Genomic DNA, 27,203 nt, shown 5'->3' with positions numbered 1-27,203 from the left:
TGCAGTTAATTAACGTGCTATCTTCAGTAGATAGCAGTTACAGTTAATTCACAGGCTAACAGTTGCATTTAATTCACGTGCTACCTTCAGTAGACAACGGTTGTAGGTATTAGCAGTCACAGTCATGATGCCCTCGATAGACAGCAATTTATTACATGCTAGTTCAAATAGATACCCTTTGCATGTTTATAATAGCAGATAGAAGAACTTTTTATTAACACAATCAATTGTTTGCAAAAATTAATGACGATTACCACCAATCTAGGTAGTAGTGGATGTTATCAGGATTTTATTATGATAAAATGTTTCGATAATAAATACTAACATACAAAATAAAGAAAAGGGAATCGTGTTTAGTATTTTGTAAATTGTAAACCCCCTCGTGGAAGTGTAACACAGTGGCATCATTTTTTACAACAGGGGCTGGTTACCCCGTGGTCTTTATTACGTGTTAGTCCCTTTTTATATACATGTACATATTAATTAATATTAAATAATTTAATTAAATATTAACGTCATTTGTATCACCTTGAAATCCCAGCAAACAATAGCTTTGATGACGTTATGTCAAATGACGTTATGTCAAATGCACTTATGTGGTATATTTCACCCATTCAGTTTTGATGACATCATAATAGTATATACCTAAATTAAAATAAAAAAGGTCAAATATTTTGAAATATGTTATTTATATACCAAAATACCAATTATATTTTGGTATAAATTTATCGGTAAATTCTTTAATTTCCAGATCAATTAATGCCAGTTATGTTCATTTAAATAATCAGAATCTTTTATCACATTTATCATTCAATTGATATGGTAAAAAATAAACAATACTTTTTTTTTCATGGATGTTACTGGAGAAACATTGAGACAAAATAATGATTGGTAGAATTTATTTTTACGCTTTTTTAAAGCTTAAAATATTTTTTTTCCAGTGTCCTCAGCGTTTGTCTAAAATTCAGTAACGGTTTTGCACTCCTTGGCGAACTTCAGTTAAATCAAGGAATATATTGATTGTTATTATTTTATATTTTTTTAAACGTCATTTAAACCTTGAAATATCTGTAAATCAATACCAATCAATGACGTCATGAAAACTAATTCCGTATATCGCATTATAGACGCAACTCTTTGTTTACGCAAATCTGTTTTTTAATAAATCTGAGATTTGTATAAACAAATAAACGGTACGGTGTATTTACACAAGACAATGGCAATCTTTTCATCGCATTTTCTGCCTGAAATCCTGGCCTGAAATGGGCTATTCCAGTTGAAATCCATACACCCCCTGTGGAAGACACGACCTTAATCTCCCACACAGGGGTGTAGATTTCATAATGGAGTCACTTCCCTGTGCTGTGTACGTGTGGAAGATAATAAGGTCATATCTTCCGCAGGAAACTACAGGAGTGAATGGATTTCAACTGAAATAGCCCAATATTTGGAATCCACAGAAATAGTATTTATCTTCGCAATGCTCAGCGACGCAGTTCAGTAAACATTTGTCTTTGCGAATTGTAAAGTGAACCTTGTAGTTTTGCGTGTAAAACCTCGCATCCTCAATCCGTGTCAGAATGGTAACTCAATCACAATTCAATGAACTTTGCATTGGGGAAATGGAATTGGTTAACTTTTTGGAAGAATTTGTAAATTAACTCACGTGCTATCTTCAGTAGATAGCACTTGCATGTGATTCACATGCTATCTTCAGTAGATATCAGTTCCAGGTAATTTTGCGTGCTAACAGTCACAATCAATGCGCGTCACAATCAATCTTTTGTAGGCAGTTGCAATTAATTAACGTTCATCTTCAGTAGACAGCAGTTACAGTCAGCTCACTTGCTATCTTCAGTAGATAGCAGTTGCATGTGATTCACATGCTATCTTCAGTAGATATCAGTTCCAGGTAATTTTACGTGCTCAATCAATGCACGTGCTATCTTCAGTAGACAGCAGTTGCAATTAATTAACATTCATCTTCTGTAGACAGTTACACTCAATGCACGTGCATCTTCAGTAGACAACCGTTACAGTTATAGTCAACTCACGTGCTATCTTCAGTAGATAGCAGTTGCATGTGATTCACATGCTATCTTCAGTAGATATCAGTTCCAGGTAATTTTACGTGCTCAATCAATGCACGTGCTATCTTCAGTAGACAGCAGTTGCAATTAATTAACATTCATCTTCTGTAGACAGTTATGCACTCAATGCACGTGCATCTTCAGTAGACAACCGTTACAGTTATAGTCAACTCACGTGCTATCTTCAGTAGATAGCAGTTGCATGTGATTCACATGCTATCTTCAGTAGATATCAGTTCCAGGTCCATGGAGTAAAGCAAAGTCTCTTAGAAATAACAAGTGCTAACAATCACAATCAATGCACGTGCTATCTTCAGTAGGCAGTTGCAATTAATTAACGTTCATCTTTAGTAGACAGAAGTTACAGTCAATGCACGTGCTATCTTCAGTAGACAGAAGTTACAGTCAATGCACGTGCTATCTTCAGTAGACATCAGTTACAGCAAACTCACGTGCTATCTTCAGCAGGTAGGACTTGCAGTTAATTCACGTGCTGTCTTCAGTAGATATCAGTTCCAGGTAATTTTGCGTGCTACAGTCACAATCAATGCGCGTGCAATCTTATAGGCAGTTGCAATTAATTAACGTTTATCTTCAGTAGACAGCAGTTAATTCACATGCTATCTTCAGTAGACAGCAGTTGCACTTAATTCACGTGCTATCATCAGTAGACAGCAGTTGCACTTAATTCACGTGCTATCTTCAGTAGACAGCAGTTGCAGTTAATTCACGTGCTATCATCAGTAGACATTAGTTGCACTTAATTCACGTGCTATCTTCAGTAGACAGCAGTTGCACTTAATTCACGTGCTATCTTCAGTAGACAGCAGATGCAGTTAATTCACGTGCTATCTTCAGTATACAGCAGTTGTAGTTCATTCACGTGCTATATCTTCAGTAGACAGCAGTTGCAGTTGAATCCTATATGAATACAAAACCCACCCAAGTCCATACTTTGGCCAAATTGAGTTAAGCATGGGAAATTGTTGCTATACATAGGCCTGTCATGTGTATGAAAGAACAACTCAAATTCATCCTCTGTGTCTATTGAGCATGTGAAAAATAGCATGTATGAAAGAATCAACCCAAGTCCATGATTTGAGTCTTGTAACACGTTGATTGAAATCCAGTATGTATAAAAGTCCACTTGTAACACATTCATTGCTAGAGAGTGAAAAAAAAAAAAAAAATGGGTTTAATAAAGGAAAGTGTGTGGTTTATATTACATGGCAGAATGCTTATCAACATTATACATACCTGTGTGCTTTATTTTGTATTATCTTACTTGTGGTAATCTCATTCTAACATTGTTGTCTTTGTATATGATTAAAAAAAAACCCAAGTCCAAAATTTAAAATGAACTCCACGAAGTCCCTGAAAGGCTAATCGTCATACCTAATACAGGTTAATCCACTCATTTGCACGTAAAACTTACCATATTGACCAGGTAAATCTAACTGAAGGAATTAAAATGATACAAAGGTTTTTCTCTCAAAATCACTTCCCATGGACTTGGGTGGCTTTTGTATTCATGTATTCAGTTGATTCACGTGCTATTATCAGTAGACAGCAGTTGCACTTAATTCACGTGCTATCTTCAGTAGACAGCAGTTGCAATTAATTCACGTGCTATCTTCAGTAGACAGCAGTTGCAGTCAATTCATGTGCTATCTTCAGTAGGCAGTAGTTGCAGTTAATTCACGTGCTATCTTCAGTAGACAGCAGATGCAGTTAATTCACGTGCTATCTTCAGTAGACAGCAGTTGCACTTAATTCACGTGCTATCTTCAGTAGACAGCAGTTGCAGTCAATTCATGTGCTATCTTCAGTAGGCAGTAGTTGCAGTTAATTCACGTGCTATCTTCAGTAGACAGCAGTTGCAGTTAATTCACGTGCTATCATCAGTAGACAGCAGTTGCAGTTAATTCGCGTGCTATCTTCAGTAGAGAGCAGATGCAGTTAATTCACGTGCTATCTTCAGTAGACAGCAGTTGCAGTTAATTCACGTGCTATCATCAGTAGACAGCAGTTGCAGTTAATTCACGTGCTATCTTCAGTAGACAGCAGTTGCAGTCAATTCATGTGCTATCTTCAGTAGGCAGTAGTTGCAGTTAATTCACGTGCTATCTTCAGTAGGCAGCAGTCGCAGTTAATTCACGTGCTATCATCAGTAGACAGCAGATGCACTTAATTCACGTGCTATCTTCAGTAGACAGCAGTTGCACTTAATTCACGTGCTATCTTCAGTAGACAGCAGTTGTAGTTCATTCACGTGCGAGTAGTTCAGTCACGTGCTATCTTCAGTAGACAGCAGTTGCAATTAATTCACGTGCTATCATCAGTAGACAGCAGTTGCACTTAATTCACGTGCTATCTTCAGTAGACAGCAGATGCAGTTAATTCGCGTGCTATCTTCAGTAGACAGCAGTTGTAGTTCATTCACGTGCTATCTTTACTTCAGTAGACAGCAGTTGTATAGTTTGTATACATTTCTCGAGTCAGTAATTTAGATATTGTTTTTTTATCTCGCAAAAAGTGCTTGCGAAGCATGTAACATTGTGTAATTTTACCCTTTTTACAAACACGGACAATTATTGCTTTATTTTTTCTTCTGTTAGGATCCTCCCGTGGAATAATTAGCAATAATTTACGCAATGACATATCGTTTATTACCGGGCCCGATACACGTATGACTATATAATAACCCGTTTCGTCAACGAATAAAACTAGACAGTAATAAAGCACTTTAAGAGTACTCTTTTTAAATAGACCTAAATTTTTGTGATATAAAAGCGCAATAAAACATTTTAAGATATAACTCTTTTTAAATAGACCTATTAAGATATAAAAGTGCAAATATAGCGCATTTAAGATACTACTCTTTTTAAATAGACCTATTGAGATATAAAAGTGCAAATATACATGTAAGTCTTCATTAACAAACAAAATTCAGAGAGTAGATTTCAATCAAAATCGATATTACGCTAATTTTCATGTATAAATTGACCGGTCCATTGCATCAATTAAAAGGGGCGTCACCACACGATCTCGGGCGGGCATTCATTCCATGTAGAAACTCTTACCCCATCAGGAAATGCTATCATCAGTTTCATCACCAGCCAACATTTTATTAAAAGCGTCACAGTGCACAAATCGATGTTTTTGAACCGTACGTATCAGACAACACTATATTAAATGATTAAGCATATCGAGTTGTGTCTAATAAAATAATTCAGTGATTGAATCATAAGTCACACCATTTTGACACCAATCTGATTTATATTTCATCGATCAATCGAACGAAATATTATTTGAATATGTGATTTACATTGACATGATTTATGTAACAAGATTATATACGTGGAACGTGGATTTATATTTATCGTGAGGTTTTAGCGCTGTTTTTACGTTTCTGACTTTTTCACGATGAGGAGAAATGCGAGTGGTTTGGTTGCAACGACGCGGCTTGTCTCGCTGCTGCTATGTGGTATTGCTGTTATAACTTTGGCGCAAGAAAAGTAAGTATGACAAATTTATTCTACGGAAAGTGGGTCTAAATCGCGGGTTATTAACCCGTTATTTAGCCTAAGAAACTTTATTATAAACATAATATAGTCAAGGTTTTTTTTTAAAAACAACAACATGATAATATTTTCTAAAATTTTCACTCCCTGTCAAGAGTGAACTGATTTTCACTCTTATCGAGTAAAATTGGCTCCTATTCGAGTGACAAGAGAGTAATATAATTCACTCTAAAAAGATTGATTAGTTTTCACTCTAATAAGAGTGAATTACCACTTTCTTGGAGTGAGAGTCATTTCATTTCCACTCTTTTGAGAGTGGGTTTCAGTCTTTTAAGGAAATATTTTCACTCTTTACAAAGAGTGATTTTCACTCTTCAAGGACTGGTCCCTAGAGTCACTCTTTGTAAGAGTGAAAATTCACTCTAAAAGAGTGAATTTTCACTCTTTTACATTATTAAAAAAAAAATAAACACAAGGAAAGACTACATAGAGATGTCTTATCTGAAAAGGGCTCTTATATTAAACATCGATGTATAAAATTGGTTGTCGAAAATACAGTTTAATGCAGTATTTTGGTCATGTAAACTTGATTTGAGCGTGTTTGGACCTTCCAGAGCTGATAGCACACTCATAACGCCATTGGATGTATGGCAAATCTCGGTGTTCCGAGTAGATTTCACCGATTTCTGACAGAACATATTTGTGCTATATTTTTATATTGTATATTATTGTTTTGTCACTCATAAGCCAAAATTGGCTGGTCTCTATGTGAGAGTGTAACGTTAATAAAGATTAAACTAACTATGAAAACCAAATTATTTCCACGAACTTACAGTGAGCTACGTTATCATAATAATATCATGTATATTATATCATAAAATAACAATAACGCGATTGTGTATGCATGGGCATTCTTTCGGCAAATTATTATTGAAATATTATGACCAAATACCGCTCTAATACTCCATCTCAGCTGACGAAAAATGTTGAACCGTCTAATTTAAACTCGACCTCGTTAATGATGTGAGCTATACTTAATCATTGTTCTTCAGGAATTACAATATTATATAAACGGTGGTATTATGATATCGTTATGAGTTTGACAGAGTGCCGAATACGCAAAATCGCTGTTAGGAGTAAACGGCATTTGAACATTTTTGTACCATTCCATCGGTCCTGCTAAAAATTGAGAACATTTATGATCAACTAGGCCTATATGAAATATAAATAGAAGTGAATGTGCATTGTTTATTTACAATACTTCTGCAACAATAATAATAAGGCATATAACCATGAAAACGGGTCATTTATCATGTTTACAGCTATTGCTTTATGACAAATCCAAAAAGTCTCAACCGCTGCGTATTAAAAGAGTTGTATAGGGTACCGTTCATCCTTAATTTGGGGCTTTTACTGGTTGTCCTATATAATAAAATGGACTATAAACTTGGCATATAAGTTATAAATAGTCATCCCTGTCATATGTAGCAAACAATCCGTTTGAAATCGAGGATTTTAAAGCAGAAATAACAGCTTTGCCCTATATTTTGTCTATAATTTCCTGGGATTTCACAATTTCATGACGGTTCGCTCACATTATTACGTCATAGCAATGTGCTACGTGGGGAATGTCAGTACTTTTTGGTATTATTGGATAGATGATACCTATGGCCATACATAATCAAGTTTATAATAGGACATTTAGTATTAAATCTGGGGTTTCCCCCTGCTTTGTACAGCTATACAGGATTCGTCTCTTTGTTGAATCGCACCTAAATCGCCCAAATCCAAATTTCGATTTTTACGTCAGGGTAGGGATATTTACCATAATTTAATTGTTGGTGGAAATGAAAAATCACCTAAAACATTAGCGGTCAGAAAAATGCATTAAAATTTTCGACTCGTTATACTCTGCCGAATTCATAACGATTGTGTAGTACCGTATGTCGTTGCTTCACTTTCCAGTATAATATCCAGAAATGAATCAGCGTAATTTGTACTATGCAATTAAATTGACCATTGATAAAATGTGAGCTACGTAATAGTGAGCTACGTTATTCGGCTAAATGGTTTTGCTTTAAGGCGATATAATACCCCGATTTTCATCAGTACCCCTCTTCTTTTTTTTCTTGCAAATTTATTAAGTACATATATATGTTTATCACCTCATGTCCTGAACTTATAAAATATATCTACATATAAAGTGAATTTCAACAATTTTAGTAAGTCATTTTAGCCCTATATATTTTTTGTTTACTGTAACCTAGTAACTCAGATCTGTGTTTCATAACAAACCATAATTTATTCTTTTGAAAATGTTCAAGTAGGGTACATGAATAGAATACATTAAATCCTTTGTTATACTCTCTATAAAAATCTATAGTGGTGCATGCAAAATACCTACCATGATATAACACTGAATAAATTAAATAAACACTTATACAATGGATGGATAGTCATTAGTTGTTAGGAGAAGAAAAGGCTATTAGGTCACCGTATGTCAGGTTATAGGTCAATTGGTTCAGGTCAAATTTAAGCATCAAGTTTGAATACACATGTGAGAGTCTGTGATATCATATGAGGCATAATTTTGATATTCTGTCTTTAACTGGATATATATCGAGAAGTGCATGGTGGATATACTAATATACCTTGGGATGTAAATGGTGAGTACAATTTAGAATGCCTAGTTGAGACGGATTTCACAAATAAATATAAAATAGTTACCAAAATCACAAAACTTAAGCTTACGGAAAACTACCCAATATGGTTGTATAGGTGACAAGAAATACAATTTTTTTCATCATTGCTGTAGTATGGTTGTTGTAACCTGTTACCTATGGCTTAATTAAGTTTCAGTGCAATAATGTTGCAAGTTAAAAATGCAAAATATAGCTCAACATTGAAAATAGAAGCATTTTAACCAGTTCCTTTTTGATAGTTGTGGAGCACCAAGTTCATGAAGTCATAAAAGAAATCAGGAACCACTTATTCCCATTTTACATATCAACTTTATTTCCCTAATGTGTTAGCAACACATATCCAAAATTTTAACGAAATCCGTTGATAGTAAGCTTTCCAAAATGAAGTGAATTTAAATCATCAGTGATGTACCTCCTTTTGGCTTCTATCTGTAAAAGCATGTAAGCTACATTGATACCGATACCACCAATAAAACGAGTAGATTTGCCCCTTCATTTTGCATACCACTATGTCCAATTTTTTTTGTAATTTCTTCACAAAATGCAAAAAAATGAAAAAAAAAATCAATGGGTGTAGTACCCCCTTAATTTGTTAATAATCGGCACTAAGTGAACCAATTCATCATACTTTATGTCAGTATAATAGGCATACGTTTTACAGAAACACCATGAAAACGACAAGTTGCACTTTAAATCTCGCCCGTCTCGCCAAGTTTACAAACTATCAACAAGTCCGAGTATATCAAAATCCTTTTTGAAATTATTTCCTATTTTTGTTTGACAAACCCAGACATTTGACTCATGACTTGAGCTTTCGCCATCTTGACTGATGGCTTGATCAAAAGTGATTGTGATCCAACATCAGTGACAGTGACACGTATAAAGAATATAAATTTGAAACATTTTTTAATGAAGATTTGAAATTCTACTGTGGAAATCATCTTTCATGAAAATTCTTAACGAATCATTAAAGCAACCAGGTTTCCGACCACTTGATTTACAGAACTTTTATAATTATATTAGGAGTATGAATAGCGGGAACTTCCAGAAATAAAATAAACACCTCACATAGAGTAATTACCACCTTAATCAAGGTAACAACTCAAAAATCTGTGCATCAAATTTGTCAAACTGAAATAGCAAAAAGAAGACCCAGTTTTATTCACATGATGCCTCGTTGTCGTAATAGCTCAACATTTGTTGCCATGGTGACCCTTTCGAATGAAAAATATGCAGATTCAAAAGTTGAATATGTTGCTTTTGTTGCTATTTCGTCACCCAATTTTCAAAAATGATGCAATGATTTTGAATTATTGCCTCGTAATAAAGGGGGTAATTACTTTTTGTGGTGTGTTTATAATTTAAACACATGCATCAATATTCGAATAGTGAACAGATTAAATGAATTTACTGAACGAAAGCCATGCCCAAGGCTACTGAATCAATTGTTGGAAAGATCAAGTTGAAATCAGGTTTTAAAATATAAGGCATTTGTGTCATAAGAATGACCATGTTCTTTTTTTTAAACAATAGTTTGATATTCTTTTTAAAATTATTTATTGGAATGGTTTTTTTTATTAAATTAATATTTTAAAATCTTGAGTCAAATCCTGTTAGTGAACATCCAAGACAAATTTTTAAAACAAATGGATTGTTTGGCGTCAAAATGGTCCGTTATGTTGTAATACATTTTAATGAGGTCTTGGCTATTTATTTTACCACAGCCTCGTCTTCCGATCCTCGTATTTCGATCCTCAGTTTATAAACACACTTGTTATTGTGTTCATGAGTTGTGATGTACAAAACAACATCTAAAAATTCTAAAGTGTTGGTTAAAATTGGTTGCGTTCAATGGAAGATATCTTACCCGACTGTTATAGTTGGTTCAAGTTCGGGAAACACTGATCCACTTTATTGACAGCCAGAGGTATTGTTTCATAAACTGTGTTTCATTTTATATTGTGTGGTACCCGTATTCTAATAACATGTTACTATGCCTATTGTTTTATCTATCCTAACAGCAAGCCTAGTACTATTTAAAAGTGCAATGACAACAATTTATAAATTAATAGATATATCAATTAGTAACAGAAATAGGCTATTCCTGTTGAAATCTACACACCCCCTATGGAAGACACGACTTTATCACCCACACAGGGAGTGTAGATTTCAAATAGAGTTACCCATTCAGCTAACCCCATTTGAAATTCACACTCACTGTGTGGAAGATTAAGGTCATGTCTTCCATAGGGGGTGTATGGATTTCAAATGGAATAGCCCGATACTATGAATAAATGACCTCCAATAATGTATACAATTAGTATTATAGTAGCTAGACTTTATAAAATCGATTCACTTAAAATGAAAATTTGGCAGTAAATGGGTCTGTTTTGGAATGTCAACGCCATATGATTTTTTAATTAACAGGCATTTACTGTTTTCCGTGGTATCAGCTTTTAATGAAAGTGCTTATTGCCCATGCATGACGACTAGCTGCGAATTCGCTGCTATCTACTGAAGATAACATACTATGAAAGGGTCTCCCCGTCAGTCCGAAACACCGTCAGTCCGAACCACCGTCACCAGTCCGAGTCATAGGGTTAGGGTTATGGTTAGCGTTAGCGTTAGGGTTAGGAACTGGATCAACCCTAACCCTAAAGGAACCCTAACCCTAAAAAATTCGGACTGACTGGGTGTGGACTGACGTAGTCTACTGTAATAGATCATTTTAGTTTGTCATCTCTCTATTAAATCCCTCTGACCATGGAAAATCCCCGGGGTAAATCTACCAATCATATTCTGATATCCAACAGCTAGCTAGGCCTATCCTTTTTTCTCTGGGCAAGGCAGTCACTGGGGATGTATTATGTTTTATGCATGAAATGGTATGAATTGTTTATCAAAAAGGGAATGCAGAGCAGTCTAGGACTGACGATGTTTCGGAGTGACGGGGTGTACCCCTATGACAAGATTACACCACATTTTGTCGGGACCCGCTGTATTGTTTAGAACACCCTGGTGTATTATTTGTCATTGATAAATGATAATAACCCAGAATATCATTTAATTAATGTTGCATACATCGATTGATATTTCTAACAATGACAAAAAGCATGTTATTGTATCTAATGGACCACTCTGTTTAGTATTTATTTAGGGCTTTCCATGTTAATGCTAGCACTGAATGGTGCTTTTAAAATCTGTTTTATACTATGGTATACTAATATAATTGAGACATAAGGAGCAGTCTATGGGTGTATGATTCTGACATTGAATCATATGATATGTTTTGCTATAGTCATAATCAGCGACTTAACGTCCCCTCCAAAGGACCAGTGAAGGGACTTTCATAGCTCAATTATCTTTTAATGTTGTATCTTGGTCTTCGATCAGTAAATATAAATAATGTTCGACTAGGCCTATTACGGGCTTAATTGTGACTTACAAAGATGTTTCGTAAATGTATACTTTTCATGAGGCTGATGCTCCCCTGAGCACTACCTGCCGATCTAACATTGCCTCTGATTGGTCAATTACATGATATCTTCACTTTAATCACCAATCAGGATGGAGCTTTGCAAATAATTCACCCCAATTTTTTTGCGTGGTGAAATTATTCTAACAATGTTGCTGATTGGTCCAATTGATATTCTTTTTGGCCAATCGGCAGGTAGTTCTCATGGGGTTAAATGTACAAAATAGTAAAGTTCTTTTTGTACAACCTTTTCTTTTTTTTTCCCCTCTCTTATTTACCAGAGAGAGCGACTTAAAACGACGAAATATCAAACAAGAAAATGCTACCATGAATCTACTCAGAGAGCTACTAGAAAACTACGACAATCGAATTCGTCCGTATTTTGCCAGTAAGTGACAAATATTTCCGTTATTTATAACAAAATGTACGTTTCAATTGTTAGCAATGACATAAGCTAAATTTTATTATTATTTTTTGGCGATTAAAATCGAGATATGAAAGGATTAGTCACGGCGATCGACTCTGTAACAAAAGTTCATGTCTTTATTCCTATCAAGTTGTAGCCTTTCAACAAGGCTCTGCCTGGACCACCGTAGCTAGTGGGAGCGCCACCTATAATATTCCACTGAAGGCATCGCCGCTCGCTGTCGCGGCTTCGCCGCTCTGTCGCGCCTTCGGCGCTCAGCTCACGGCTTCGCCGCTCGCCCCCCTAGGATCGCGAGGTCTTTGACAAAGACTAATCAAGTTGAAGACAAGTATTATGTATCACTATTAGCTACTATTGAGGTCAATGACACAGACTATGTTGCAAAGTCACACATTGTAATGTATCAAGACCAGTGCAGTTAGCAACATGACCAACCGATTCTTTTGTTCTGCAAGGCTCACTCAGTCATTTAATGAGGCAATACAAACGATCGAATTTGGTGTTGAAATGAGCTAAATTTTGCGTTACACCTTTTCATTGTAAAATTAATTTTCTCGGCCAAATGAAAAGCAATCCTTTTCATTGTTTCAGTAAATGTCAGGAAAAACTGTAGTGCTTGATACTGTATTTTTTTTCAAATCCTAGTGTTAAACTTAGGCGTGAAATTTAGTCATTAAGTGTAAGATTTTCGATTTTGATAGGCTTAAACTCTGCCCGCGAGCCTTTTTTTGGAGCAACCTTTTAGCTTTTCAAAGTAAGATAGTTCGCTAATGAAGGATTTTTCCCAACTTTCTAACGCACATCACCGTGAGCGATATATCATAGTTTTGTCAGAATTTCCGTTTTGATTTCACCATCTTTCACTGTCGGCTGAAACAATTTCAAAATCAACACGTGAAATCTAAGGCTAGTACTAGCATTGTGGATCGATATCCCTGGGTTTAATAGGAATACCGGCATGGCTATTGTTACGAGTCGCACTTGACTCAAGGCCAAAATCACCTTTTACCCGAACTCACACGAATGCACAACACAAATACACTGTTTATTTAAGCTAACAAAAACTAAGTCTTTAATTGAAAACAGAGTAGGATTGGTACATATAATAACACTATCGCATATACAATAAAATCACACAATGACAGTTTTACTCTATGACTACTTAACCAGCTGTCTTCTTGTTGGTGATCCTAGAGTTCTTGCAATGTTCTGGACGACTGATGTAATATATCCTTATTCGCTTGTCCTGCGAAGTCCAGTGTACACTTGCGCTTATAAATCCTTGCGTATAAAATCCTCATACGAAAATGATGATGCTTTCTCCAATCTCCTTTGCGCTGTTATCTCCACAAATATGTCTCCTTGCGCTGCTTTCTCCAAAAATACATCTCCTTGCGCTGCTTTCTCCAAAAATGGTGTTTCTTTCACCAATCACTCTTTTTCCAGGGAACCGGTTTCTTTAACACAGCTCCACTGTTTCTTGACAGATGCGTGGCCTTCACAAACCCAGCAAACTCCAGCAATTTGACAGAAGAACTTTTAATCCTTTGATGAGGAAGAGCACTTTTGTGTGCTCGCTGTCTTCTTCGTTGCTGTATTAAAATTAGCTCAATTATTGGCTATATAAACTGGTTAAAATGTACTTCTTTTTTTTTTTTTTTAGACCATCACACACATGTAGAGTTTTCAATCTCCCATTGCATTCTGTAAAGTCCCAACAAAAGCCTTCAGCTTTTTATATCAGCACCCATGCAAAAAACCCATCATCTATTAATAAACCATTACTTCAATCACATTTTCACAACATTGCTGCAATCTTGGGATTTCCCAATATTAATTATACACATTCACCTTTCACATTACATCACTTCCTGGGGGGTTTTCCTGATGGTGCAATAATGAACTGGGGCTTTCCAAGTTCCAAACATAGATCTGACTTTGTTTACAATAATTTGGGGGAATTCCAAAACGACTTTCCACACCATTATCTTGCACGTACAAGGGGGTTTCCATCTCATGAAATACTTTCAGCTTGTAAACAAAGTTAAATAATTAAATTAAATCAAATTACTCAGGGCACATCACACCCTCCCCTTAAAAGAAGAAAGTTCGAATGTAATGAAAACTTTCTTAAATGTTTTCTTCTTTTACATCAACTTCAACATATTATCAACTTTGAGTATTTAACTCATCATACACAGTGACTACTTGTCACACACAACTTCCCTTTTAAAGGAAATTTTTGTTTATCAGCCCTTTTTATGCAATTCTGGACAGGGCATCAGCCATTACATTGTCTTTTCCCTTAATATGTTTGATGTCCAGATTGTACTCTTGCAAGGTCAAACTCCACCTCACCAGTCTTTGGTTTTGTTCTTCATCCTGTTGATGAAGGTGAGGGATTGTGATCTGTGAAAACAAGCACAGGGTATACTGTGGTACCCAAATACACATCAAAATGTAGCAATGCTAATAGCAATGCTAGACACTCCTTCTCAATTGTGGAGTAATTTCTCTGGTGCTTGCTGAATTTCCTTGAAAAGTAACATATGGGGTGGTCAATTTGATCTTCACCCTCTTGCATCACAACACCTCCACAGCCTATGTCACTGGCATCAACAGTCAACTTGAACTGCTTCTGAAAATCAGGTGCAGTTAGCACTGGTGAACTCATGAGTATTGACTTGACTTTGTGAAAAGCATTTTCACACTGTTCTGACCAAATGAATTTTGCATCTTTCTTCAACAAATCAGTCAAAGGACTTGCTATCTCTGAAAAGTTTGGACAGAACTTTCTATAATAGCCAACCATTCCTAGAAATCTCATGAGTGCCTTCTTGTTTACAGGTGTGGGGTATTGCTCAATTGCTTCAACTTTGGCTTTGATAGGTTTCACCTGACCTTGACCTACAACATATCCTAAGTATGTGACTGTGGCATGGCAAAACTCACTTTTTACCAGATTGACTGTCAACTGTACTTCAGACAGCTTCTCAAACAATTGATGGAGTTGTTCCATGTGTTGTTCCCAAGTTTGACTGTAAACAATCAAATCATCTACATACGCTTCACATCCCTCTATGTCTGCCACAATTTGGTTCACCATTCTCTGAAATGTTGCTGGGGCGTTTTTCAACCCGAATGGCATAACTTTGTATTGGTAAAGACCAAATGGTGTACAAAAAGCAGAAATCTCTTTGGCACGGTCTGTGAGTGGAACCTGCCAGTACCCTTTCAAAAGATCAAATTTGCTAACAAATTTTGCATTCCCAATTTTGTCTATGCAATCATCAATTCTTGGAATTGGGTACGAGTCTGTCTTTGAATGAACATTTGCAGCTCTCATGTCTGCGACCAATCGGTATGAACCATCAGGCTTGGGAACAAGAATACATGGTGAACTCCACTCACTACTACTTGATTCTATGATATCATTGTCTAGCATATAATTAATCTCATTTTTGAGATGTTCCATTTTCAATGGATTGACTCTGTAAGGATGCTGCTTGATTGGTTTTGTATCACCAACATCTACATCATGAAATGCAGCATTTGTTCTACTTGGCGTATCAGGAAATATATTGTCAAATTTGTGAATCAAATTTGCAATTTGACTTTGTTGATCTTGAGAAAGATGACCTAACTTTGAGTCCAAATTAGTGAGCACATCAGAATTGTTCAATTTTACATTATACTCTTTGTGCTCCAGCTCTTTATCCTGGTCAAATGTGACATCAGAATTGTCATCTTTACTCTTGTCTACATTGGCGATTTTGTCTACATCGGCATGTTTGTCTACATTATCAGCATGTTTTACTGTACACACAGGTTTTGGAATGCCACTGTCACTTCTTTCAACATACTCTTTGAGCATATTTATGTGGCATAACTGCCTGCTCTTGCGTCTACCAGGAGTCTTGATAATATAATCTACTTCACCCACTTTTGACTCTACTTCACATGGACCATGATATCTGGCTTGTAATGGGTGTCCTGGAATTGGAAACAGTACTAGAACTTTGTCACCTGGTTTGAACACTCTCTCTTTGGCATGTTTATCATACCACTGTTTCATTTTGGCTTGACCCTGTTTCAAGTTTTCTTTGGCAATATCAGTTACTCTGTTAAGCCTATGCTTAAAATTGGAGACATAATCCAATAAATTGATATCTGATTTCTCATTGAGCCACTTTTCTTTCAACAACTTTAAGGGCCCGCGCACTGTGTGTCCAAACACTAACTCAAAAGGACTAAATCCCAAAGTTTCCTGAACAGCTTCCCTAGCAGCAAACAACAACAAGTGCACTCCCTCATCCCAGTCCCTCTGAAATTCCAAACAGTATGTCCTGATCATGTTTTTCAATGTTTGGTGGAACCTTTCTAGTGCACCTTGTGATTCTGGATGGTAAGCACTTGAGGTATACTGTTCTATACCTAATTGATACATGACCTGCTGAAATACTCCAGAAGTAAAGTTTGATCCTTTGTCTGACTGTATGGACTTGGGGAGCCCCACAAATGTGAAGAACTTGGTTAAAGCTTTCACTATTGTCACTGCTTTAATATTTCTCAAGGGTATGGCTTCAGGAAAGCGTGTTGACGCGCACATAATTGTCAGAAGGTATTGATTACCTGACTTAGTCTTTGGTAGGGGGCCTACACAATCAATAATAACCCTACTAAATGGTTCGTCAAAGGCTGGAATTGGCTTCAATGGAGCAGGAGGTATTTTCTGATTTGGCTTCCCTACTACTTGGCATATGTGACATGTTTTGCAATATTCAGAAACATCTTTTCTGAGTGGGCCACCAGAAATGTCTCAGAATTCTTTCATGAGTTTTCTTAACACCCAAATGCCCTGCCATTGGACTGTCATGTGCTATGTTAATTACTTCAGTGTGGTATACTTTTGGTACCACAATTTGGTGCACTACCTTCCACTCTTCATCGGCAGGTACATCAGGGGGCGCCATTTTCTCATTAGCACATCATCTTGTTTGTAAAAACAGACAGAATTTTGTTCTGCTTCTTCTAGGGTCAATGCCCTTTGATTGATCTCTTTGAGTTCTGGGTCATTTTGTTGCTCCAGAATTAGCTTGTCATGACTTAATGGGTCTCTCATGGTTTCTCCAATTTGTTCATGCTCAGAGGCTGTGTCATTTTTAGGGGTATTTTTATCCCCAGGAGAAGGAAGTTTATCTTCTTTCTCATTCAACTTTGACACAAATGTGTCTTCCAAATTGTAGCCTAAGTCATCAATTTGGTTGTCCTCAATTGTTTCTAATGAGGCTCTCTTACTCATTGCCCGTGTCACTGCACATGCAGGAAATATCTCCTCTTCCTCACTATTATCATCCTGTAAACAGGGCTTATCTGTGACTATTGGGTCAGGAAAAACCTTCTCCCGTGCCAGATCATTTCCTAGCAACATGGACACTCCCTTGACTGGCAATTCATGTCTAACTCCTATGGTTACAGGACCAGAAACTAAGTCAGATTTCAAGTTAATTTTGTGGAGAGGTACACTAATTATTTCCATCCCAATACCCTGGATCAAAGCATTACCTGCTGAACTATCCTCATTAAAGGGCAAAGTTCCTTCCAGAATCATAGACCGTGCACAACACGTATCTCGCACAATCTTAATGGGCTTTGGACTACCATTCTCACCAAGTGATACTACTCCCTCCAACACAAATGGTTCAAATTCTTCACACACCTTGTCTGTCTCACCTCCCTTTTGTGGGAATTCTTGTTTCTTGATTTGACTGACTTGTTTCTTTGACTCAAGTGACACTGCACATCCTACAGTATTACTAGCAGTTTGCTGCTGTTTTTGTGCGTCTTGTCTGCCTTTTAAGAAATAACACTGGGTCATCGTATGCCCTGGTCTCTTACAATGAGTACAAGTTACTTTGGCTTTAAATTCAGTCCCAAATTTTGCTCTGTTACCTGAACTCCCTGGGGTCCCTCTACCACCAGCACTATGCTGTGAATTAGACTGAGGTTTCACTTCTTGTGTACCACCCTGATTTGTTCTAGGTTGATTATGGCTGAACCTGTTTGAATAACTTCTGTTATGACCAAATCTACTCCCATTCAATTTGTGAGTTAAGCCATAGTCGTCCGCCATTGTCGCCGCCTCGTTTAGTGTCTTAATTTTGCTAGCGCTTTCATCCAAATGGGTTTTAATGTCAACGTGGACACACTTCTTGAACTCTTCTATAAGAACTAATTGCTTAAGTTGGCCGAAATCATCTTTGACTTCTTTTGAACCAAGCCACCTGTCAAACATTTGTTCTTTTACTCTGGCAAATTCTACATGGGTTTGATCTGCTTGCTTTCTTGAATCTCTGAACTTTTGTCTGTATGCTTCAGGCACCAATTCATAGGCCTTAAGGACTGCCTGTTTAACTTCTTCATAATTATTACACTTCTCTATTGGTAGAGCTGAGTAAGTCTCCCTGGCCTTCCCCACAAAACTACTTTGTAACAGTAGGGTCCAATGTTCTGGAGGCCATTTCAAATTTGTAGCTACCTTTTCAAAATGTTGAAAGTACTCGTCAACTTCTTTCTCTTTGAATTTAGGCACAAGCTTTACATACTTTGTAACATCAAACCCTGACTTTGACTTTGAGGAGAAACTTGATGAGTATTTGTCACCTAGTTTTGCTAACTTCTCTTGTTCAAACTCAATTTCTTTTTCTTTCAAATGTGCTTCCATTTGAATCTTAGCTAGTTTTTCCTTTTCTTCCATATCCAATTTTTGTTTTTCAAGTTCCAATTTTGCTACCTTTTCCTTTTCTTCTGTTTCTAATTTGTGGTGCTCAAGCGCCATCTTTTCTTGGCGTGCTTTTTCTTCCATTTCTAGTTTCTTGTTTTGCATGTCTAGTCTTTCTTGTCTTTCTTTATTTTCCATATCTAATCTTTCTTGTTTTTCTTTATTTTGCATATCTAGCTTTTGCATGTCCAACTGCAATTGCATTTTCATTTTTTCCATTTCCACCTGAACTTCTAGTTCTTTCAACTTAACTGCATCCCCGATTTCAGTTTTGACCTCTTTTCTCTTGTCCAAAATAGATTCCTCAAAATACTCTTCATCAACCAAAACTTCGATCAAGGCATTTTTGATTATTTGTTTTCTGTTGGCTTGCTTTACATCCAATTCATAGTATTTTGCAAATGCTAATAAATCAGGTTTCTTCAACTTATCAAATTTCTCCCAATTTATAGTTTCAAGAAACTCTTCTGCTTTGAACTCTGGCATACTGTACTTTCACTTTTAAGACTCAGTAAATTAATGTTAACTTTTTTTACAGTGTATACTCCCGGACGACGAGCCCCCAATTTTTGTTACGAGTCGCACTTGACTCAAGGCCAAAATCACCTTTTACCCGAACTCACACGAATGCACAACACAAATACACTGTTTATTTAAGCTAACAAAAACTAAGTCTTTAATTGAAAACAGAGTAGGATTGGTACATATAATAACACTATCGCATATACAATAAAATCACACAATGACAGTTTTACTCTATGACTACTTAACCAGCTGTCTTCTTGTTGGTGATCCTAGAGTTCTTGCAATGTTCTGGACGACTGATGTAATATATCCTTATTCGCTTGTCCTGCGAAGTCCAGTGTACACTTGCGCTTATAAATCCTTGCGTATAAAATCCTCATACGAAAATGATGATGCTTTCTCCAATCTCCTTTGCGCTGTTATCTCCACAAATATGTCTCCTTGCGCTGCTTTCTCCAAAAATACATCTCCTTGCGCTGCTTTCTCCAAAAATGGTGTTTCTTTCACCAATCACTCTTTTTCCAGGGAACCGGTTTCTTTAACACAGCTCCACTGTTTCTTGACAGATGCGTGGCCTTCACAAACCCAGCAAACTCCAGCAATTTGACAGAAGAACTTTTAATCCTTTGATGAGGAAGAGCACTTTTGTGTGCTCGCTGTCTTCTTCGTTGCTGTATTAAAATTAGCTCAATTATTGGCTATATAAACTGGTTAAAATGTACTTCTTTTTTGAAGCACGAAGACCATCACACACATGTGGAGTTTTCAATCTCCCATGGCATTCTGTAAAGTCCCAACAAAAGCCTTCAGCTTTTTATATCAGCACTCATGCAAAAAACCCATCATCTATTAATAAACCATTACTTCAATCACATTTTCACAACATTGCTGCAATCTTGGGATTTCCCAATATTAATTATACACATTCACCTTTCACATTACATCACTTCCTGGGGTTTTCCTGATGGTGCAATAATGAACTGGGGCTTTCCAAGTTCCAAACATAGATCTGACTTTGTTTACAATAATTTGGGGGAATTCCAAAACGACTTTCCACACCATTATCTTGCACGTACAAGGGGGTTTCCCATCTCATGAAATACTTTCAGCTTGTAAACAAAGTTAAATAATTAAATTAAATCAAATTACTCAGGGCACATCACACTATAGTGTTGCCAGAACTTCAATATAGCAAAGAAATTCCCAGACCTATAGCGCTCCTACTGATCATGTTTAACCAGAACACCCAATTGGGGATTTAATCGCTGGTCGGGCAATTTGCTTTCAATGAAAAATTGACCTGGATAACAACAAAGGAAATATCGACTATTTCTGCTGGTTGCTCTCGAGATAAAAGTACTCACCATTACCTACTTTTACTTAGTTTGACATTTTCGGAGCATGAATGGAAAAAGGTAAAACAAAACGGAAATTCTGACAAAACTATAACATATAGACCCACACGATGTGCTTTACAGAGGTGGGAAATATCTTTCTTTAGCAAACTATGTTAGTTTGAGACGCTAAAACATGAATTCCGTAAAAAGCTCGCAGGCGAATTCAAGGCCTATAAAAATCAAAAATATCACACTAAAAGACACAATTTGATGCTTAATTTTAACACCAGGATTTAAAAAAAAAATGTATATCCAAGCACCAAGTTTTTAACTGACATTACTGAAAAAAAAAAAAATATTGCTTTATATTTGACCGAGAAAATTAATTTCATAGCAAAAAGGTGTATCTCTGAATTGTGCTGATTTTTACATGTATCGATCGACTTTTAGCGCGACTAAGCATTTCTAAAGAATTGGTTGTCCAGGCGGCTGACTGAGTGACATAGTAACACCTGTTCATAACTTTGGAATGTCAAATTGTAAACAAGTAGGTATCACTTACTGAGGTCAATGACATCAGTGCAGTAGACCATGTTGCAAAGTCGCTCATTGGAATGTATCAAGGGCGGTGACATTGTAACACCTATTCATAACTTTGGAATGTCAAGTTGTAAACAAGTATGTATCACCAGAGAGTTGATATTCTTGAGAGGGCACTCTATTCACGTGGTTTCTTTTCCAACGCTAAAAGATCACGAATTTTGGTGGTTTGCAAATGAAAAGTGTCCGCACTATCGATTGATTACGTAACTGTTATGAATAATTTATTAGGTTTTTCAATGCAATCGCCTCGACCCATTAAAGCCATATTATAACATTTGCTGAGAAGAACGCCCTCAATAGTTTTTCAAAATTCTGTTTTTTACATGATTATATTGTACTTTATTAAACTATCATACCCTGAAAAATCAAGACTATAGGTGCTGTAGTTTTGTCAAAATCCGAGATTTTGAATAAAACGTCGGAACCGGCGTTTTATTATTACGATGGAAATATTAGTCGAACGCGTACACGATATTGACAACACAGTACGTGCATTGCGTGCGGGACGGATATACACATCAAAGGATAGTACCGTAACACAACCGACAGAGTGATACACATTGGCGACATCGGCGCTGGTAGTAAATTCCAATTTTCTTTGCTTTACCTCGGTTGTTTGGCTCAAAATTAAAAGGGGACATATCTGATAATAAAAGCTAACATTTTATGGCAAAGAAATACTTATCTATTTTGAATGAAACTGTTATAATATGGCTTTAATACATATTATCTGTATTATCAAAGTACTTGGAATAGCAATCCGGTGAGTTCATTGAACTACGCCCTAATACTGATGGCGTTTTAATGGCGTTTAATGGCGCTAATCCTCTCCATACACAGATGAACAAATACAATAGATGAAGGTCAACACGTATGACCTCCTATGTGACATGTTATATGTGATGTACAAAACCTGAATATCATAAAGATCAGTATTCGTTTGTGCATATGAACTGCACATTTACGTTGCTAGATATTACTCATTATATATAATGACAAATATTGGTATTATGACAATACGGTATATACATTGTATATAAAACGACTAATAGATCCTACTATCATGGCGTCAGGTCAATGTTCATCATACCCCGTATGTTTCTTAAAATTCATTCATATTTGAGACAAATTGCTGTGCCAATTTTATTGGTGCACAAGTAGATCCGTGTTTTTTTAATTTTCATTTCCTTTTAATGAAAGAATTAAGGTTTTCCACTGCACGGGGGCCACAAGGGTGATACTAATTTTAATGCTATATTTTCAAAACGAATACGTGCTCCCGGTTGGCTCTATAGCGATTTCACAGAAAAGGTATTTCTAGTGCAATGCAGCGTCGGACTCTAGCTGAGAGCGTAGCCTAAGTCATTCCGGACTCCAAAAAGGGCTCTCCATACACAAATGAACAAACACAAAGGAGGGTAGTCTCCTCCGTGACCAGTTTGATTTCGATGGAGCGGAACCAAATTGGCTGCGGAGGAGACGGGTCATTTTTCCATGCAAATTTTTCAGTGTCAACCGCCTGGTATCACTACTGGGGTCAATGACATCAGTGCAGTAGACCATGTTGCAAAGTCGCTCATTGGAATGTATCAAGGCCAGTGACATTGTAACACGACTGTCCTGTTCATAACTTATGAATGTCAAGTTGTAAACAAGTATGTATCACTACTGAGGTCAATGACATCAGTACGTGCAACAGACCATGTTGCAAAGTCGCTCATTGGAATGTAGGCCCTATCAAGGGCGGTGACATTGTAACACCTATTCATATCTTTGGAATGTCAAGTTGTAAACAAGTATGTATCACTACTGAGGTCAATGACATCAGTGCAGTAGATTATGTTGCAAAGTTACACATTGGAATGTATCAAGGCCAGTGACATTGTAACACCGTCCTGTTCATAACTTTGGAATGTCAAGTTGTAAACAAGTATGTATCACTGCTGGGGTCAATGACATCAGTGCAGTAGACCATGTTGCAAAGTCACACATTGGAATATGTCAAAGCCAGTGACATTGTAACACCGTCCTGTTCATAACTTTGGAAGGTCAAGTTGTAAACAAGTATGTATCACTACTGAGGTCAATGACATCAGTGCAGTAGACCTTGTTGCAAAGTCACTCATTGGAATGTATCAAAGCCAGTGACATTGTAACACCGTCCTGTTCATAACTTTGGAATGTCAAGTTGTAAACAAGTAGGTATCACTTACTGAAGTCAATGACATTAGTCCAGTAGATTATGTCAGGCCGTTGCAACTTCTATACTAGCGTAATACAAAAAGATGGCGACAGCGTCGGCTTCCCCTGTGTATTACCCTGTGCTGATAGCCTACTGAAAACTCAGGCTGTGAAAACTGCAGAAAAATGCTGCTGCCACCTACGATAGTACTGCGTAGTGCTGTGGAGACTTATGCTAATGACAGAAAAATGCTGCTGCTATCTACGTCCACATGTTGCAAGTGTTGACGTCACTGAACTCACGTCGACGAACGGAGTTGCAAGTCCATCGCACTTCGTGCTCTATAATTCGTCCATGATTATGTTGCAAAGTCATACATTGGAATGTATCACGGTCAGTGACATTGTAACACCTGTTCATGTAGTTGGAATGTCAAATTGTAAACAAGTATCACTACTGAGGTCAATGACATCAGTCCAGTAGATTATGTTGCAAAGTCATACATTGGAATGTATCAAGGGTAGTGACATTGTAACACCTATTCATAACTTTGGAGTGTCAAATTGTAAACAAGTGTGTATCACTACTGTGGTCAATGACCACACGGTCAATGACATCAGTGCAGTAGATTATGTTGCAAAGTCACACATTGGAATGTATCACGGTCAGTGACATTGTAACACCTGTTGATAAGTTTGGAATGTCAAGTTGTAAACAAGTATGTATCACTACTGAGGTCAATGACATCAGTCCAGTAGATTATGTTGCAAAGTCATACATTGGAATGTATCAAGGGCAGTGACATTGTAACACCTATTCATAACTTTGGAATATCAAGTTGAAAACAATACAAGTATGTATCACTACTAAGGTCAATGGCATCAGTGGGGTTGAACATGTAGCAATGTCACTATTGGAATGTATCAAGGCCAGTGACATAGTAACACCTGTTCATAACTTTGGAGTGTCAAATTGTAAACAAGTGTGTATCACTACTGTGGTCAATGACATCAGTGCAGTAGATTATGTTGCAAAGTCGCACATTGGAATGTATCACGGTCAGTGACATTGTAACAGTAGTTTGGAATGTCAAGTTGTAAACAAGTAGGTATCACTACTGAGGTCAGTGACATCAGTACAGCAAACCATGCTGCAAAGTCACACATTGGAATGTATCACGGTCAGTGACATTGTAACTTGCCAGAGTCAAGATTCATCAACTCAAATTTCTCGGCCATATACTGCGTCTTGAAGACAATGAGCCTGTGAAAGAATATACCCTTTATATTCCACCACATGGGAAGAGGAAACCGGGACGGCCACGCACACTGTACTTACAGTATGTACAGCACCTCCTGGGAGATACTGAAGAGATGCTGCATCCAAACAAAATTGTTTCGCTTGCCCATTAAGATCGCAATAGTTGGAGAAAACGTGTAGTCGCCTGCTCCGCAGCCGACTGATGATGATGATGACATTGTAACACCTGTTCATAACTTATGAATGTCAAGTTGTAAACAAGTATGTATCACTGCTGAGGTCAGTGACACCAGTGCAGTAGACCATGTTGCAAAGTCACACATTGGAATGTATCACGGTCAGTGACATTGTAACACCTGTTCATAACTTATGAATGTCAAGTTGTAAACTTGTCAAGTATGTATCACTACTGGGGTCAATGACATCAGTCCAGTAGACCATGGACTGTAGAACTTTATTTCTACAGTCCATGAGTAGACTATGTTGCAAAGTCACACAATGGAATGTATCAGGGTCAGTGACATTGTAACACATTAGGCTAAAAATAATGTTGTCTCAAATCGCTTATCAGTTTAAGATTTTATTTTTAAAAGATTTAAAATTAAACTTTATTTTGAATTACGATGTCATTTGCGAGTGATCAAAAGTCTATTGTGGTTCATTTACACCATTGAAGTGCAAAATATCAATTGTTTTATACCTATAATCGAATCAAGTAAATTTTCTTCAAAATATTTATCAGAATTTCATGTTTTACGGCAAAAAGCTAATAAAAACAAAACAAAACAAAACAAAAAACAAAACGGGCCTACTTCCTACTACCCAATTCATGAAACAATTGCGCGGCGCCAAAAATGCAAAATAATCAAGTAGAAGTCTTAAAACGGTCTTTCAAACGACTATTTATATTGACATTTTGACTTTCACCGCTTTATAAAAACCCTGTATGTTCAAATTAATCAAAAAACGTTATCAGTATTTAGAACCTGCGCCATATTGTATTATTAGTTGTCAAGGGCAATGAAAGTTAATTACTATATTTTCTGATTAAAGGAATCGAAGGGTGGATCTCGCTTTTTATTTTATATTATTCACAGTATATATAATCTGATTATTATATGTTTTGGAGTACCTAGTGCTTGAACATGAATTTGATTATCTTAAAACATTCAACATCAAATGTGATTGTTTTCATGCGAGAAATTTTCTGCAAACAACAATATGCATTGACAAAGTGTAAAATTAGGTTATTTTAAGGATAAAGATGTATTGGGTGCTTTTCATGCAGATATTCCTTCAATATTTTTCAGATTACCGTTTCTTCTTTTATCATGTTTTTGTATTTGCAAGTATCGGCAAAATTTACTTCTTAAAGCAAGCGGGTAATAGAACAAATATACGGGAATATACATTAAATATTAATAACTTCCACTGGCATAAACATTCAATCATAATTATACGTCATGTAGAATATGAAACAAAATTAATGACCTTATTGTGAATTTATCAATACGGTATTTTTTTTATCCTATATCACTTTTATTTATAGCTGGTATGCCTGTCAGAGTGGAAGTTGGTTTTTATTTGGCGAGTTTTGACTCCATACGAGAATCACACATGGTAAGTCAGATACATGGTGTATTATAAGAATTTGGAGAAGAAGAGTTTGAAGAAGAAGAATTTGAAGAAGAAGAATTTGCAGAAGAAGAAGAATTTGAAGAAGAAGAATTTGAAGAAGAAGAATTTGAAGAAGAAGAATTTGAAAAAGAAGAATTTGCAGAAGAAGAAGAATTAGCAGAAGAAGAAGAATTTGAAGAAGAAGAATTTGAAGAAGAAGAATTTGAAGAAGAAGAAGAATTTGAAGAAGAAGAATTTGAAGAAGAAGAATTTTAAGAAGAATTTGAAGAAGAATTTGAAGAAGAAAAATTTGAAGAATTTGAAAAAGAAGAATTTGTAGAAGAACTTGAAGAAGAATTTGAAGAAGAAGAATTTGAAGAAGAATTTGAAGAAGCATTTAAAGAAGAAGAATTTGAAGGAGAAGAAGAAGAATTTGAAAAAGAAGAATTTGAATTTGAAGTCTTCAAATTCTACTTTTTCAAATTCTTCTTCTTCAAGTTCTTCTTCTTCAAATTCTTCTTCAGATTCTTCTTCTTCAAATTCTTCTTAATATTCTTTTTTTCAAATTCTTCTTCAAATTCTTCTTCAAATTCTTCTTTAAATTCTTCTTCAAATTCTTCTTCTTTAAATTTGAAGAAGAATTTGAAGAATATAAAGAATTTGAAGAAGAAGAGTTTGAA

The 27,203-nt window shown here is 36.3% G+C and overlaps 1 protein-coding gene across 1 annotated transcript in view; it reads left to right on the top strand.

The window, feature by feature from the left end:
- The first annotated feature begins 5,263 nt into the window (after nt 1–5,263).
- LOC140144074 (glycine receptor subunit alpha-2-like) overlaps nt 5,264–27,203 on the top strand; it is a 38,442-nt gene continuing 16,502 nt past the window's right edge. Inside the window, exons 1-3 of the mRNA XM_072165911.1 lie at nt 5,264–5,608; nt 12,073–12,179; nt 26,456–26,526. Coding sequence (XP_072022012.1) covers nt 5,517–5,608; nt 12,073–12,179; nt 26,456–26,526 — 270 coding nt within the window. The 5' untranslated portion in view covers nt 5,264–5,516. The remainder of the gene's footprint in view (nt 5,609–12,072; nt 12,180–26,455; nt 26,527–27,203) is intronic.

This window comes from Amphiura filiformis, unplaced genomic scaffold (assembly GCF_039555335.1).
Source record: "Amphiura filiformis unplaced genomic scaffold, Afil_fr2py scaffold_38, whole genome shotgun sequence".
NCBI lineage: Eukaryota > Metazoa > Echinodermata > Ophiuroidea > Amphilepidida > Amphiuridae > Amphiura > Amphiura filiformis.
Note: the sequence above shows the minus strand (reverse complement) of the source record. Positions and strands in the feature narration are given on the sequence as shown.